General features: G+C 41.8%; 1 protein-coding gene across 1 annotated transcript in view; it reads right to left on the reverse strand.

Annotated features, from left to right (window-relative positions):
• Nucleotides 1–1,359: 1,359 nt before the first annotated feature.
• Nucleotides 1,360–18,763, reverse strand: part of LOC306707340 (protein phosphatase 1 regulatory subunit 37) — a gene marked incomplete at both ends in the record, with an annotated part of 68,345 nt that continues 50,941 nt past the window's right edge. Inside the window, 2 exons of the mRNA XM_079174734.1 lie at nucleotides 1,360–1,589; nucleotides 4,474–4,591. Of these exons, the coding sequence (XP_079030860.1) occupies nucleotides 1,360–1,589; nucleotides 4,474–4,591 (348 nt within the window). The remainder of the gene's footprint in view (nucleotides 1,590–4,473; nucleotides 4,592–18,763) is intronic.

Here is an 18,763-nt window from a genome sequence, read left to right on the forward strand (position 1 = left end):
ACAAGTTGAGTCCTTTGGATTATTCATTATGTCTTGAGATATATTGGGGGTGTAATGAACGTTGTCACTGTCAAATGTAGATCCAAGCACGCTATAGTCTATTTTTGTGTAAGTGCATTGAGAACAAAGAAAAGCTTTGTCAATGAAGCTGATGGTGATTCTTAACAATGCAGCCACTACTTTTAGTCTTGTGAATGCTTGTATTCAGCTTTCCTCAAGAGTCATACACTGATGCTGCCATCTAGGCAGGTCACATGGATATGCATGGTTGTGTTTTACAATCAAGTCAACTCCACCCTCTCAGTGGCCATGGATCAGACCAGTGCTTGAACTGGGCCAGAGAGTTTCTGACCAACTGGGTAGCGTTGCTCATTCCTTAATACCACTTTACTTCCATTAGAAAGTGAAGTGGGTACAAATGATTGAAGAGTCAGTAGTCCCATGTTCTGCTCAAACAAGCCAAGATAGGTGAGGTCACCAGAGATGTGTTTCTAATATTTCGTACCCTCATTGATCTGGAGAGGGTGGACAAAATATCAGAAACAGCTGTGTGTATAAAGCAATTTAGTTTGTATAAATTGCAACCTTAAAAACGATCATGAAGGTGAATCAACCCCTCTCTAAAACACAAAGTGGAGGATTCATTACAGGACTATCGTATTAGACTGCATCAGTGTTAGTTGGGGGATGTAATAAACTGGAGTGTACATTCACCAATAGGTTTCAGGCTTCAGAGATGCAAGCTGCTCCAGCAAGAAATAGACCCGGTGTGTAAATATAGTGGAGTGGAGTGAACGACATGAGCGCGCCGGCTGTGAAACGCAGCCCGTCGGGTTTTCAGCTCCGTGAGAAAGCTGCTGGATAAGAGCTTAGAGTCCTGCTCGCACATCAGAAACCCGCTGTCCAGGTATGAAGTGTGCTACTCTTATACCACAGAAAACAGCAGTATACAATGTAGCTGGACTTCTGTCTCATTTCAGTGGAAACATGCAGTAAAATGACATTTTATGAGACCTTACAGAATACTTTGACTACATTGCATTCCCTGTAGTCTTATCATTTGCTCTGATGTTAGCTTTCACTTGGTAGGAATTATTCAACATTTGCTCCCTACACAGAGGATTGATCAAGGCTGCAGTATATCTGAGGATGCAGGTTGCTTTATTCTGCACATTGCATGTGTGTGTGTGTGTGTTCTGTATGTGTGTTTGCTGATATTCATGCCTTGCCCTCACTCCTTCCTAACTATGATAAAGTAGGCCCGGGCCCATCATGGACGCTGCCCTACTCCCACTGCCCAGGCATCTGCTTCCTCTGCCTCTGCCATCAGGACTGGATCAGGTTCAGATCGCCCGGGCTTCAGGGAGCGCTGGAGGGAGGGGTGGGGATCCAATGAGTGGGTTTAGGCTTGAAACCAGTCCTGGGGCCCCTTTGGCTGGAGTAGAGGGAGGTTGGGAGGCCGCCATGCCCACATGGGTTATGATGGAGGAGGTGGAGAAGGAGGCAGATGAAGGCGAGGAGCTGAGACATCACGTGAAGTCGGAGGTGAGGGGGTTGAGTCACGTTGGCGGCCACATGCTGCCGTCGGTCTGCTTCCACGCGAAACACAGGAAAATCACATCCACAGTGTCATCTGGGAAGGTGTCTGGAGCGTGTGTGTGTGTGTGCGTGTGTGTGTGTGTATGTCTGTGTGTGTGTGTGTGCACTGGGGGTGTGAATCTCAGCTCCCCTGCTAAATCCACCCTTCTGATCTCATCTGTCAATCACTGGATCTTTCATAAGTGATGTCTATGTGTGTGTGTGTGTGTGTGCTGTGGATGTGTTAGTCATGAGAGTGATGGAACTGATATAGTCAACTCCAGCACAGCAGATCACACAGGCCTGCTTTACCTGCTCACTGCTTAGTTTGATGCCCTGCAGCCTTCAGGCCACAGCAGGAAGTACAGAAGTCCACATCCACAGTTATTACCAGTTACAGTACATGTAATGAGCCTCATTTCATCATAATGCATACAAATGAAATAATAACTTAAATCCAGACCTATTGTTTCTGTTGTTGTTCTCTTTTCCCCTCCTGCTAACCATCTTGTGACCCTTCAGGTTGATCTTTGGTTCCCCTGGTTGGTGAACCATTGATTTATTTGATAGGCCTACAGTTTGATGCTGCATTGAGGAGAATAAGTCACTTTTCTTTGCCACACTTAAACAAAGAAACATCCTGTTACCTTAACACTACGCCTCACAGGTGACAGATGTTTCTTGGTTACTAATACGAATGTTCACGTTTTCCTGTGGATTAAAGCACCATGCCACTGGCTCCCACCTGCCAGACTAGACCTGTAGAGGACCGGAGCCAAACCCACAACTGTTATAAATATTGTTCTATTATAACAATAATGAAGCGAAGCCTGCCAGCGAGGTCAGGCAGTCAACATGGAATACTATTGGCACTCTATTTCATCCGCCGGCGCTCAGTCTGCCTGCTAGCACACTGCTCACCTGAAAGCTAACTGTGACTTGTGGCTGCAGTGCAAGGCTCTGACTCTATCGTCCCCTTTGGCGGTAATGTATCATCGTTAAAGATTGGCATAAAGTTTGGCACAATGAAACACTAATGATAGGCAAAGCAGGGTAGTGACGAGGTCAGAGCCTGGACGCCAAACTTTAACGCTGCATATACATTCAATCTAATCTAATCTATTTCTATTCAAGTTGAGTTGTCTTTCTTAAGGCGACAACATTATCAGTTCAACTATTTTGTTGATTATTATTTTGCTGTGACACTTTTGGACATGTCAAAGATGGGTTGGTCTGCTAATGTTAACATCTTCTCAGAGAGCAGCCCTCTCTCCTAAGCATCTCGTTCCCAAACAACGAAACAGATTACGTTTCTGTTTGACCAATCACACATACGTTTATAATGATGAGTCGTGGAAGTCCGTGTGGAGGAGGGGGGCTGGGGGGGGGGGGGTGGTTCAAATAAACACAGGACTTTGTTTGTGTCCTGTGTAAAACCAGAAGTCATCATTCACTCATTTGAATTCATGTCCGTAGCTTCAATAAGTCAACAAACCAAGTCATTGTAAGCCATGGTGTTGTTTCCTAAACCTGACCAAGTAGTTTTGTTGCGTTTCTTTTGTTTTGTTTCAATTTACACCATTAACAACACGTCAACATTTACCTAATTGAGAATGCACTTTAGTTGTATAAAAACCTAATTCCGTAGGAGACAGAGTTGCAGTATGTCTGATCTCACAGTAGCATTTAAAACATTACATGATTCCTTTTGGAAGACACAGGGTTTTAGAGTTTCTCTCTAAAGAAAGATTCTCTTTTTTTTGTATTGGTCAGTTACCTTCTTCAGTAGCTCCTTATACGGATCAATATGTACATATGACTCACACAATGATCACAGAAACAGTGCAGGGTTTCATATGAGGTTTAATTGCATCACAAACACTAGATAACAGGTGTAACAGTTGTGTTGAAGTGTACTCTCTCTGAGTCTCATGAAGAACGCTGTGACCTCCTTCTCAGGAGTTCAACTTGCCAAGTTTGAACTCCTAAAAACGTGTGTGTTGAGAAAAGGCCTATAGTTTCACTAGATGGACAACAATAAGCAGCAAACCACTGATAATAACGGAAAACATCCCACAATGCATCCTGCGTGTGGACAGCCCGGCCTGTCTCACAGCAGTGTGAACAGACTTGCTGACAGACAGACCTCTGTGTTTACTGTCGCTGTGTGCACCGTGCTCAATTGTTTCACTTTGTGTTGCTGCTGAACGTCTGCCTGCCACTGCTTCTCAGCTGATTAATGCAGATGGAACTTGGCTGAGTTCATGGCTGCTACCTCTGTCAGAGTAATGACGCTACATCCCGACACACACACACACATACACACACACACACACACACACACACACACCTCCGAGGAGTGTCCCGCAATGCATCACTGTGAACATTAAGTGATGATGGAACACAAGCAAACAGGGATTTGCTACGCAGACACACAGACACACGCACACACAAGTCGAGCTCCAGTGTGAGTGTTGTAGGGAGGGGAGGGGGTGATGGTGGGGGAGTTCAGGGGGTTGGGGGTGGGGGTAGGGGGGGGAGCAGTTCTCTTCATTTCTAGGTGATTCACGATTGAAGTGGGCTCGCAAAATTGCTTTATGGAAAGTGGCGAGCGGCTCGGCGGGAACATTAGGCGGGAAGCAGCGGGGAGGCCGGCGTTTCATTAGGGAGCTCCACTCCGCCTTTATTACCCGGATTTGGAGTTTTATGGTTATCATTATTTGCGATAGAATTATTATTCGCATATATCTGCTAGTCAGCTGTTTGGGTTTGGGAGACTGGGACCTAGCGTCTGTGTGACTGAATCCATGAGTGCTTTCTGAGGTGATCTGTACAAGGTTAGCCATTTTTCCTCCTGTGTGTGTGTGTGTGTGTGAGCTCAGGTTGTAGTCACACTGTCTGCTCGTAAAGGCCCAGAGATGTCCGCGGCGAGGAGGGAGCGGCTGGCATTAGCGAGGCAGTGCTGGGTGATCTCTGACTGGAGCCTCGTCTGAGTCTCCATCAGGAACTCGTCCTGTTGATCAGACACAAAAATACAACCATCACAATCAGCCACCAGCATCAATGCCAAGAAAACCAACTCATTCATTTCACATCCATCAGATAGAAAATAAAACACTTTTTTTTCTTTGTTTTGATGACAAATGATGGAAAAAAAACCTCAATAATTCTCTCTCCCTCTCCTCGATTTGTGTAAATCTGGTCGACAGCATGGAACACGTCATGGAAGTCAAACTCGGTGAGAGAAGGCCAACAACTCAACTGTGAAGTAGCCGGACGACGTGGTGAGAAGGATGGAAGGGCTCCTTGTGCAAGAAAAGTGCAGGAGTTGGAGGTTGAAGCCAGAAGTGGGTCTGTAAACTGGGATCGATGTTTAAAGGTCATAATTATACAACTCTATTATACAGTGAAACATAAAAATGATCCCATGCGGTTTGATATACATATTTTATATTAAAAAAAAAAGAAGGGCACTGGTATTGGACTGGTAGCCTGAGGTGAGAGATCAGAACAGGTGTTGGGAGAGTAAAACGTCTTACTGTTAAAAACACGTCAGATCGTCTTGACTGTTTCTTGATGATGTCACTTTTTATCCCCAGAAGTCAATTCACGTTTAAGAGGCCGTTCACACGTTGTGTCTAAAAACGGGTGGACAACGCCAGCCGTGCCGCAGACATCCTTTCATCCAAGGTGCTCGGTGGGGTTTGCGCTACTGTCACGCCTGTCGTTACTAAGCAACCAAAAACCTGTGCCCTGTGATAACGATGATGGCATAAGGATGATAGTAAAGCCCTTAATAGTCCACTAAAATGATTCACTTCTCCTCCATCTATTTACAGTAGAATGATATTCACTGAAGAAAGAAAGGATATCTGCCAGAGCATAGTCTGAAGTAGGGATGTTAATAATTAACCCTGTAATCATGCTATCAGTTCAACAGCAAAAAGAAACAGAATGTGAAAAAGCTGAATGAAACTCAAAGGAGCGGCTTGTCAACTCAAAGGAGAATGTCTGATCCACCTCAAAGGTCAGCCCACCTTAACTACGTGCGTTTGAGCCGGAGGTGTTGCTAACTCCCTTCACTTTAATCATCAACTTGGCTTGAGTCTTGAGGAGTTTGTAGTATTTATTCAGTGACGAATTAAGCTGTACACACACTGCATTGCTACATTCACAGCTTTAACTGCTGATAGTTACCGCTGACTTCATACGCATCATCACACACGCTCTCTCTCTCTGGGTGAACTGGTGACTGCCTGTTTTGTGCATTCACTGCGGCTGGCGTTAAATGGTGGATTAAACCTGTTTTTGCATCGGGTTATCGTTGCAGCTGGGCTCAACTGACGAGAGGTTTACCTCACGTTGCTATAAGCGGTTTAGGTGCCGTCGTATCGGAGTACGAGTACATGAGCACAATACCCGATACTGGAATCGGTATTGGCGCATCCCTTAGTATAGTGTTATTATTACCAAAAATGATATGATGGCAGAAACTCTGAAAATAAGACCTAAGTGTTGTTCTTAGTAAAGGTCATTGTGTCATTAAAATCCAAAGGTTCATCCCACTGGGAGCATGGATATGCTCAGAAAATGTTATCACATTATAAATCCTCTTGAAATTTTGGCACTTGGGAAAAGCTAATCAAATGTCTAAAAAAGAAAGGGCTCATCTTCTGGTGAGAATATATGTGCTGGCCATTATATTTGTTATATTTCTTAGTCAGTTATTTTGGACATTTTCACCAAAAGTTACAAAATCTTCCCGCCAGCAGATCTCATAATGTCTAAATCGGGTCCTATGGCCAGCCTCTGCGTCTATCAATTCAAATCAACAATGCACATTTCCATATGATTACAGCAACTTTAATTGTCAAAAGAAGACTTTCAACAGACACATAGAACTTGTATGAAACTTTATTGGAAAACAGGCATTAGTTATGGTAAAGACAAATAGCTGTCTTTACCATAACTTGAATTAGTCTAAGCACCCAATTAACCTACAGAGAGAGACATGGGCCTGTGTCTGCCCTGCTAGTGTTGCCTTAGTTGGAGTTAGTGCCACTCTCATGCACATGTGTAGGTGCTCACTGGTGAGCCCTGAATGGTACTTGGTTTTAACAATGTTCATAGCAGAGGAGGTCACACAAACTCACATTTATAAGTGGATCCAAACATGGCCATGTAGTGCTACTTTGGTTAGACCAGGGTAAACAGTCTCAGACACAGAACAAGACTGTGGCCTCCACCATTTTGGTGATGCTGGCACTGGAGGAAAGGCCATGGAATCATTCAAATCATTAGAACTAATCCTCTGGGGAGCATGAATGTCACACGGTCTGACTGACATCGCCACGCTAATGCGTGGCTGCTCACAGGGTAAAACTCTGCCCTGAGATCTTCCTGCACCTCGGACCTCATTAATCTGCGATGCCCATTTCACTCCAACAGTTACTTTGTGACCATATGTCGTAATATACTTTTATGGTTCCCTCTTTATCTCAAACTGCTTTATCTGCTCATCTTCAGTTAGTGATCCCTTAGTGTGAACTTACACGTGAGTTCCCAGCCACTCACAGACAAGAACCAATGAACACATCCGACTAACATAGAAAGGCTGCCTGATTTAGAAACTAAATGTGGATGGGAGGACAAGAGGGTCAGTGCATGAAGTACAAGAAAAGAGGAGATGTGACAGAAGGCACAAATGAAAGGGTGGAGAATAAAAAGGACAGAGCAGAGGACAGACAGTGTGCTGACTCCTGGCTCGCTGCTGGTCGCCAGAATCACTGATGCAATTTCCCGCCTCATAAATTATCGCTATGATGACGGGTGTGATGCTGTCAAGGAAAACCCAGCATCCCGAAAAGCAACAGCCATGCCAGCCAGCCTCTGTTACTCCTGTCATCACTCTCTGCTTTGTCTTTTTAAACACATGGAAATAGATTATGACGCCAAAACCAACAATTTAAAAAGAAATCCATTTATGCTAGTCAAAAATGCTGTTAGCAAAAGGAGAGAAGCCTCAGTGGACCTGAGGAGTGAAAAACAAGTGACACCGTCATTGAAACACCTTTCGATGGAGAAAGCAGCCTGAAACATGATTCCTATATCCATATTTTCTATATAAGAATATCATTTATCATAGTTTCTGTGATAATAAAGAGAAAAATAACGTGAAAGAGGTCACAAGTTTTATAGGCAGGATTAAAGATCTTAAAGAACTTCCAACCCGTTCTCATTCCCAAAAAAATGATCGCTTGGTTTAGGCATCAAAACTACTTGGTGAGGTTAAGTAAAAGATTGTGTTCTGAGTTAAAATAAGTATGCAGCATAGGAAGATACGTAGCCTGCGTTTCACACGTGATGTAAGTCAACAGCAGCGTCCTGGGGGAAAGTCCTGTTTGTTTGACCCATCCATCCACCCATCCTCGTCCATACACACACTTTGTCTCTTTGTATACTACCTCATCTGACTTCCGGAGCAGTTGGGTTTACGTTGGAGTTGAAGCCCATACAGACTACAGAGGGCCGTGACAAAACGTCGGTATTTGGCGCCCTGAGAATGAGAGCAGGAAGTGACTTCCTATGCCAGAGCTAGAAGATGAAAATAGCGACAACTGTGGATGGAATCAATGGAGCTGCAAAGACTGTTGTTGGTCGACTTCAAGAAACCACAACACTTAAATCTGAATATTCCTTTGAATGTTGAGAAAACTGGCCTAGCCAAAACCTAACTAGGCTAATGGTAGCACAATATTACACTGAAGCTAACAGGAAGATGAATATTGGAATACTGGACCGAGGCCCAATCCACAATAAATGCTCATGTTGCATCTTGATGTGGAAATAGATCTGCGTTTGCTAACATACCGGCTATAACAACTTAAAGTTATAGTGCCATATATTATAACCAACCAACCTCCACCCAGCAGCTTTAAAGTCACAGTGAAACAGAAGAAGAGGGACCACAGCTTTGCAACTTGCTCTGCAACAAACAAACTAATATTCACCGTATTAAAACATAAAGACGGGGAATTTACAAGAACAAAAGATACATTCTAAAAACGTATTGGAGCTGCATTCAAATATGGATCCCAGGAACAGTAGTTGTTGCTAATGGGGATCCTAACAACCAAACAAACATTGATTCAATATTCTACGATAGTGGCTCCCGAACTTTTTGGCTTGTGTAGCCTTAAAATGAAGTAATGTCTATTACTAACACACTCAAATAAGTTAATTGGAAGACTCAAGTAAAAAAAAAAAAAAGAATTAAGAAAAAAAGCATCAATGACCCCTCAGATTTATTCTGCGACCTTGATGGGGGTCCCGATCCACATGTTGCAAAACACTGCCATATTCCCTTTGCGTCATTAATAATAATTTACTATTTCTAAGAAGTCATGAAACCGCTCCAGCTGAAATTAACCTTTTAAAGAAACAAACTCTCAACTTTGAAGCTGCTGCATGATCCTCTCTTTTCTCCTCCCTCACTCCTTTCTGTTCACCTCCCCCTCCTCCTCCCCTTCCTCCTTAATCCCTCCTCCCTCCCTCCTCTCTGCAGCAGAGCAGTTAATAAAGAGATTGATTATCGGCCTGTCAGGAAGTGACAGTTGGACAGGGCTGCTCTGCGTGAATGACAGAGGGCACGCTCACCACGCAGCAGCCCGCCTGACACACACACACGCACACCCACACACACACATACACACACAGACACACACACACACCTTTGCCAACACCGGGGGTAGATGAGGTGGTGGAGGAGGAAGATGTGGGGGGCTGGATGGGTGAGAGGCAGGCATGTGGAGAACAGCAATGCAACCTTCTGCTGGTGGAAGTTGGGAGGTGTGTGTGTGTGTGTGTGTGTGTGTAGGAGTGTTTGTGGTGGTGGTGATGGTGTGTGTGTGTGTGTGTGTGTGTGTGTGTGTGGGGGGGGGGGGGGGGGGGTCAGAGTTCACAGCCACTGCCTTCTGGAGAGAGAGGAAGAGGGATGCCACTGACTCCACACACGGGAGTCAAAGAGGTCAAAAGAGACTCACAGTCTCTCTCTCTCTCTCTCTCTCTCTCTCTCTCACACACACGCTGCTGTGTATCTGTGAGCATACCGTACAAACAAACACACAGACGACAAGACAAAACCAGGATACACTTACATCCTGTACCAGCACACACTCAGGTACACTGGTAAATGACAGTGGGTAACCACAACACTTCAAACACACACAAGGTAAATCTAAGCACAATTCTAAGACATTTTAAAGTGAACAACAATGTTACAATTAACTTTCATGAAGTGAAAACTCACTGTGAAAGGGTTAAAGTTGTAAGATGAAAACACAGACAACACCCAGAACAAACAACGCTGTCAATCACAAGGTAGCCCCGCCCTAAAGCATCCTCTGCTTTATGGTCTATTTGACTCTAAATGGACCATAATGTACTAAATGAACATCATGCTGTGTTGAAGAAGACTTGAAACTAGAGATTGAGACCATAAACTTATGTTTACAATGTTTACTGAGATAATAAATCATGAGAGAAGTAGAGTCATTTTCTCATAGACTTCTATACAATCAGAGGAGTCGCCCCCTGATGGACATTAGAGAGAATGCAGCTTAAGGCACTTTTCAGACCCGGAAGTTGCCGGGTCTTAAAAGTGTGGGGTCTGTCCACACCAAACCACCAAACCACCAGGGATAGCTCGGAGCTGTGAGGTAGATTTGGTGTAGTGGCCCAAGTGGACCAAAAGGATGTTTCCCTATACACAATCATTATAAAAAAAAATAAAAAAACATCGACAAAACAACGGCTACGTTTTTCGCAGCGCCAGAAATAATCTGAAGTGACACTTAGAAGTACCAGTCTGAGAGACGGACTCTAATGCTCATGTAAGGGGCCAAACATTTGGAAGGCCACATTTCTTTTTGGGGACACACACCTGGTGAGCAGCTGTCACTGGAATGAATGGAGCACCATATAGAGACATTTCATCGACTTCTTTCAGTACGGGTGGATGGGTCAAAAAACACAGGACATCCATCCAATTTCATGCTATTAGTACACAAGAACACTCCCACACAATGCATACTTGCACAAACAATGTAAATATACTTGGCTCTGATGTCACAGAAGACCTTCCACCATTCCACCTCTTCCATAAGCACTAATTACTCCCACTGTGTGATCACATTTCACAGGAAAAAAGCTATCATTTGAGAAAAGTTGGTAAAATGATAATGTATTTAAAAGAAAAATAACTGTGTAACATAATAATTTAATGTGAATATTTTTTCTTATCCTATTAATCACATTATGAACCCTCAAATTTAACCCTCGGTGTTTACCGATGCTGTGGTTGGGAACCTGTTGACTAACACATTATTAATAATTGTTTTCATAGGATTTGTTGACAATAATAATAATTAATATCATTTATTTTGGTAATTTGACTATTCCTCATCAGTGTTTTTGTAAAATGTACCTATGGCTATTAGATCTTTTTTTTTGCATATTTGTAAATTCTTAATGGTTACGAAAAAGAAAGCTAGTAAGTGGACCTTAAATTAAGATTCTTTTGTCAAACTACTGTTCCCAAAGTCTGAACTGTCAGGTTCATGTAATACATGTTTGTACATGTATATGCTTAAGTGTGGCAATATTTACAGGGCAAAGGTTAGAATTAGCAGGGCGCCCAGAGCTGGGAATATGCATGTTAATTCATCTTTTAAATATATATATATGTCATTTTTAATTTTCAGCTTATTTTTCTTAATCATGTTGTGTTTAAAAAAATGTTTTAATCTAATCTACAAATTAATTTATAACCATCCATTTAGTGCTGAATTCAACTGAACTCATTTGGTCTTTCAGTGCAAAAAGCACAGCTTGGGAAATGCATTAAAAAAATGATGGACAATAAAAAGAATACATTTTTCCACGAAGAAGTGTATTTGACAGCGGCCGGTCATTGTGTATGTGTTCCACTTTGTTAAAATGTTGGATTGCTATTGATGATATTTTGGTGTCTGATTCCTTCTTGTACATTTTGATGTGTAAAATTGCTCCACATCTCATGGGAATGTCCTGCTGTAATATGTTACTGCACAGGAGAGAGGTGCCAGACTTTCAGCAGAGCAAAACTCATTCACTGATCCCACAAACACACACACTGCGTCGCCTAATCCACACTACTTTATTTTTGTTGCACTTGATCAGCGAGTGGAACAATCAATACCTCTAGACTGAGTAGGTGGACTGCTGAGCCTTGTATCAAGATGTTTTTTTTCCCCCTCTCCCCATCTTTCACACCCAGAGAGAAGGAATAAGAGAGGGGGAGGAGGAGGGGGACGCGGAGGAGGAGACGCAGATGGACAAGTGCTTTTACAGCTGAGTCTTCCTCTGGCTCGGTGCCACGGCCACAGACTCTCTTTGTTTGCCCGGCTACTAAACTAATAGAGATAAAGGCAGGTTCCTGCTGGCCCTGAATTAGAAAATCATTAAGGAGTATAAACACACATGGGAGCACACACACACACACACACACACACACACACACACACACACACACACACAGAAACACACTTCCACACTGGCTGTCAGTGCTGAAATTCCAAACAAACTCTTTCCCGATGCCAGGGGGAACTCCTTTTTCATTTGTAACCAAACAATTACTTCTTTATCCACGTTCTGCTCCATTTTCTGCCACGTCAAACGGCTCCATTTGTCTGGTTGGTGTATATAGGTATGTGTGTGTTTTCATTTACTATATTACTATATAACAGCCCGTTCTCATTCCCAAGTGGTCACATACGGCGGCTTGGTCAGAGCTCCTCGGTGTCACTCAGGTTTAGGCAACCAAACTACTAAGTTAGGTTTAGAAAAAAAGATTGTGTTCAAATAAATATGTTGTTAGCGGGTTTACTTTACGTTAGGTACCTGTTACTAAGTACTTAACGTAAAGTCGTTTTACTGTATTTGTTACTGTAGTTAATACGCTGATTATGGATCAGTACCTCGTACAACACCATGAGGCCGGCTAGGGAGGTTATGTGTAGCAACATCGTCATGCAGAAACCTGCGTCAGGTCACGTGGGAAGTCGTCTTTAGAAGGGCTTGGTTAGACGCTAAAACATAAGACATTTGACCAAAATTTGAATTTTTGGATTCAATCACATCAGGAAGACTACTGGGCAGCTATAGCAAAAAGATAATAGTAACAATAAACTCTGAAGATGTCCTCATCATATTAACAAGATGAGTACTTGTTAAGCAGAATGACCTCGTTTAGAGCATCACTATTGATAGCTTTGGTTGCTAATAGCTCTGGAGAGAGGTTTCACGCTCGTGGCCACTTCAACCATAATCTCTTGTCCCCATCAGAGAGTTTCTGAATGGTGGTGCTTAGTGTGTTTCTGCTGCCTTCCTGCTTGCTTATACATTCTGGGCAACATTGTGGAACCTCCTCTTTATATTCATATATAATTCAAAAGATGTTCTTCTTTCCTTCAATAATAACTACTTGAACAGTGATAAAATGGTATAATTCAGGCCTGTGAAATACTTTTGTCCCCAGAAGGAGAAGAAAGAAATGTTTCAAACCTCCATTTAGTGGATGTTCCCACAGTGTCACATGACAGGGAGAATACTGTTGAACCTTTATGTTGTATCTGTTTTCCAGTCTAGAAACGCGTCAGTGACCCTCAATCCTTATTGGACCACAACGGTCTCTACATATGGAGTTAGTGTGTTTTTCTTTGGGCCCTCTGCAGTCTACTCAGTGGTTACATGTGACAGCCTTTAGTATGTTCAGATGATATTTACTGCGCATGGCACTAAAATGACTGCTGATTTATTTTATTATAAATAATAATAGTAATAATACTAATTATAATTCTTCTTTTTCTTATTGTTATTACTGGATTATCATTACTGATGCACTGTCCTTTATGCAGCATTTTAATGTTGTAACTGGTTCTGGTGGGGCTAATGTTTACTATTTTATCTAGTTAACAACACATCATATTTATAAATTGATGATAGTTTCTGCGGTTTATATACATTTTTAATATGCAGTATAATTAGTAACCAAAGTTATCAAAAACATGTAGTCCAGTAAAAAGAACAATATCTCTTAAAAGCAGCACCAAATAGAAATACACAAGTAAAGTACAAGTACCTGAAAACTGTACTTGTGAGTAAATGTACTTCAAAATCCTTCCACTGCATAACACCTGGTGGTGAGTCACAATCCACAGTGAGCGAGGACTTTAATTAGAAAAAGAAGAAGAAAAGAAAATGCAAGGAAAGGAATAGCAGAGGACTGCTCCTGACAGACAACAAGATGGCAGCAGAAGACAGCTAGAAGCCTAATGATCACACGGGTGAGTGTTAATAGTGAGACACGGCGAGTCAGGTACGCCTGGCCTTATTCTCTGCAGCTGTGGTCAACGGTGAAGCCTAATTCAACTACAACACATCTGGGAGGTTCTGATTATGCCCCCTTCCTCCTCGCCTGATGTTTCCACGTGGGATCTCTCTCTCTCTCTCTCTCTCTCTCTCTCTCTCTCTCTTTCTAGTCCCCACATTAGTTAAGATGGCTGCGCAGTGGCTGCCGGGGAACGAGCGTTTTAAAGCTCTCCGAGGTGCAGGCGGCTTAAACTGGCTCATTTGTTGGCTCTGCATTCTGGAAGACGACCCTGCAAATGGAGCCACGATCCATTTATTATTAGCTGGGAGGGGAAGAAACAACGGCCCCAATCTGTTGGCCCTGGCTCAGGACGGGCCGGTACGCTGACACACACACACACACTGTCAGAGTCAACACGGTCAGACGGAGGCTGCTACATGAGGAGGCGTGTGCTGAGTGAAGTCCTATTTTGATATCAGCGTGGGGATAAAGCGGTAGAGAGGGAAGAAGATGGTCTTTGTCGAACGTGAAAACATGTTCAGGTTCAAAGGCGGATCAATTTTAACATTTACACACACACACACACGCACGCGCGTGAAGCAAAACAATACCTGAGCCTAAACCAGGGCTCGGCGAGCATTAAAATGTGTTCGTAAAAAAAAAAAGAAAAAAGAGAGAGGAAAACAGCATATGGAAGTCCCAGCAGAGGCATTCTTATTTCTATCTGTGAAAATTCATTACGCATTCTCACAATGAGTGTGTGTGAGAATTCGCCGTTTGTTCTTGTCTCGGGCTAAACAAAGGCACATGTGCTCATTTTCAGAGCGGGACGCGGCGCGGCCCGATTTCAAAGGCACAACTTGAAAGACGACAGACAGCTATTTACAATATTTATACATTTAGGATGCTGATACTATGCATATTACATGTCTGTCTCCCACTCTTTGTGTGTGTGTGTGTGCGTGTGTGTGAGTGTGTGTGTGTGTGTGTGTGTGTGTGATTGAGAGACGACAACAGTGGGGAAGGGAGTCGCTGATGAAAAAAGGTTACTTTGGAAATTCTCTGATAATTGGTGCCTTAAAAGGAGCTCATTTTTAACTATGTCACCACGACTGCTCGATGACAATTAATCTGTTTGCGGCTGCTTCCTTGGCATCTGTGCCAATTACTTTATATGCTAATATATGTAAATGACATCTCAGATGCCAGTTTCAAGTGTTATGCGAGTGGCGTATTGTGTCTTTTTTATTTATTTTTTAAAGTCATATTGTTGAGGCGAGAGCTTTATATTTGGAGGTGTAAGTTATTGATTTCCTCCCTGACTCATAAACATTTACTGACTCACATATGATACATTTCAAATGAATTTCAGGATTTGTGTTTTTTTTTTCTTTTCTAAATTCGTCTCTTGTCAGGGTGGAAAAGTCTTTAAATAAACTATTAATTGACACAAAAAGATTATTGCACAGTTTGTATGTATTAAATGAAGGCCCCGTGTCTTGTAGAGCAGTGTTCTGCCTTTATGGTCTGAAGAGCTGAGCACACTAACAATGTTCACTATACACACATGTTCTACACAAAACAAGACACTAGATATTAAATCTAATTATGCAAAAAACGATGGTTCATTTGATAAGGTTTTGGTCAGAGCGCCACTAATAAAACAAACACAAGGGTCAAGTCTGAACAGTCAACAATGTTTCAGTTTTTTCCCCAAAAATACATTAATTTATTTTCCTATATGTGATCAAACTCCAGATATTAGCATAAGTCCAGAGTCTCAGGCCAGAGGTCAGAGGTCAACGCTTTATTTCATTTGGCTTTAATAAGCAGTAGGACAACACTTCACACTTCATACCACATTATAATGATGCAAAGATGAGGACAACCGTTTATTCATACATCGTCAATGATTGTAACTCCTCCTATGAAGCTTCCATAACTGGTATATGAAGAGTTAATGACTGCTTCTGATATGATCACACACATCAACAAATCCTGTGTTATAAAGCATTTATTAACCATACAATTGGTTCACAGGCAAGTCTCAAGCTTTATAAATGTGTTCAATACGATGAATACTCATTTACAGCTACATTAAAGTAGTTAAGAGTTTTATGAGTGTTAAATAGAGGAGTTAAAGTCAGGGTTTGAATCCCCGACAGAGCAAAGAAGACATTTGTCCGCGACCTTTGACCTTCATGTGGAAGTAGATTATTGTAAAACAGATGAACAGATAATCCTCTCTGAACGCACTCATCATTTTTGCAGTTTATGTTCTCTTTTTTGCCGTGACACGATTTTCCACAATCGTCATAATTCAGTAAAATGGAAAGATACACCGGGTGGATGTTGGGCTTATGTTTGATGGTTAGGAAGAAATATACAGTTTCTCAGCATGTATCCGTGTACATACCTGTGAATATATTCAGACACAAAATGAATAAAGAAAAAATACATTTTTAAAAAGTTGCCTAAATATTAAATAAAGCATAAATAATTTGATGTCAGAAATGTCGGTTATTTAAAAACAACAGATTAGAAAACAGATGTTGATATCGGCTGAGAAGCTTCAATACGTTTCCCTGCAACAGAGAATCCCACTTTGCCTCGGTGAGGTGTTCCATCCTCCCGGTGATGTGGTGGGATGCTATCCATTCCCAAAGACTGTACATAGCAGCATTAAGTCAATCAGCTGCTGCTCTTACTGTACTGACGATTCACTGTATCCTTTATTAGCCGAATAGCGCTGAGTAAATGTTAATGAATGCACTTTGAGCATATTCACAGAGCCCTTTTTCTCTTTCTATAAATGGCAGTAATTACCAGTCGACTGCTCTGAGATGCTCCTCTATTGTTCCTCCTCTTCCTCCTCTCTGTTCACTGCTGTCTGCAGCCTTCCATCACTCCGACTGAAGATGTCACTGTTGTATACCAAATATCTGCTCGCTGAAGTTCTGTGTGTGTGTGTGTGTGTGTGTGTGTGTGTGTGTGTTCATGTTCATCGGTGAGAAACAAAGCTATGTCGTATTTAAAGCGTTTGACTGTGAAGTTTTGACAATGCAGGGGGTACGACAGACAAAGAAAGAAATCCATTAGAATGAATCCAGCTGGCTGATCTTTAAATAACAGATAAACGCATTAATGCAAACACAAATACAACAAAATTACATTTTTGAATTTGATTGTTGAGCATTTAAGATAAATGAGGTTAAAAAGCGTAATTTTAAGCTTATATGAATCCAGTCGCTTTTTAAAATCATTTTTGTAATATTTTGCACCTTCTTTAGTACGGTAATACATTTCCTGAAAATGACTTTAATTTTGTGTGTGGCATGCAGTACACACAGATTTAACATGGCCTATGGAAATACAAAAATAGTGATTCCAGTATTACTCCAGTGCTGAAGTATTCATGACAACAATTATGAAAATGACGCCTGGTGTTTGAGGAGTGGGAGGCGGTGCCACGCTCTGTTTTAACATACACATGCATTGTTATCCGGCTTCACTGCAGTCTTCTTCGTACACGTTTGGCTGTTTTTTTTTCTTTCTGGTAATTACGGCATCAACATATTTTGGGAAGTTATGATTTGATAATTATATTGAGGTTCACCGGGAGAGAGAGAGAGACGATTAAAAACAGACAGAGTCAAAATAAAAGTCACAGGAACGAAAACAAGAGGCTGAACATGAGACGCTCCAGAAATGGTGTGTGAATAAAACATAAAGTATTCCTCTGACCATTGTGCGCACACACACACCTACACACACACACATACACACGCACACACACACGCACACACACACTCCTGCCAGTGCATTTGAGTAGATTTTATATGTGAGGAAACAGATTCAACAGGCTTTTTATTACCTTTGGAGACAGATTTTGTGTGTGCCTCGTCTTTTGTTAAATTGCTCTGTTTTTGTACTGCAGTTTGGTTGATGGCTTTCTACATAAACTTTATCTGCGGATGTTCAGGGAAGAGGTTAAACCAGTCTAGCATTTGAATTCATCCACAGCAACTTGGCTTGCAGCCTGGTTGACGTCGAGCTTGCACAAAGGTAATATTGAGACGTTGATATTGATGATAGATACGGATATTTGAATGAAAATCTAAATATGTATTGAACAGACAAATCTTAAAACGTTCATCCCAAATCACAGCTGTGTTTCCCGTAGGGAGACCAGCTCACCAGTGACCAGATTGCAGATCACAACCAACTAAATCAAGACTTGACAAAAACAATATTAATCTCTAAATGACACAGTGACTATAATTGTTTTAAATTGACATGACAAGAAATAGAGAATTATAAAAATGTAAACATTCTCTGGGCAGTGAACCCAATTCCATTCAAATGCTTTCATTTGGCTGATGGGAAAAATAGTCCCCTTCCTGTTTGTTTGATTAAAATACAGTGAGCAGCTGTTTTAGAAAAATGTAACTACATATTTGTGAATGTCAGAAAGTAGGGAGGGATATAAATTATATAGAATAACAGCAATCATATCCATTTAAACTAATTAAATGAATACATATACTCAGTATATGAATAAACTAAAGATATCAAAACTGGTCTTTGACACATCACTCAGTAATTATGGAGGATCTGGTTCAAGGCTCTTGTTAATTTCAGTTCATATTATAATTTAGTGGTGCGTATTCACAAACAAATTTGCACTTGATTAAATTACAACCCATAAACACAGTAGACCTGGGACTGTGGGGCCTCCGTAGGATGTGGGTTCAATTTCTTCATGTGGACCAGATT

The sequence above is a fragment of the Pholis gunnellus genome (assembly GCF_910591455.1).
Source record: "Pholis gunnellus genome assembly, chromosome: 15".
NCBI lineage: Eukaryota > Metazoa > Chordata > Actinopteri > Perciformes > Pholidae > Pholis > Pholis gunnellus.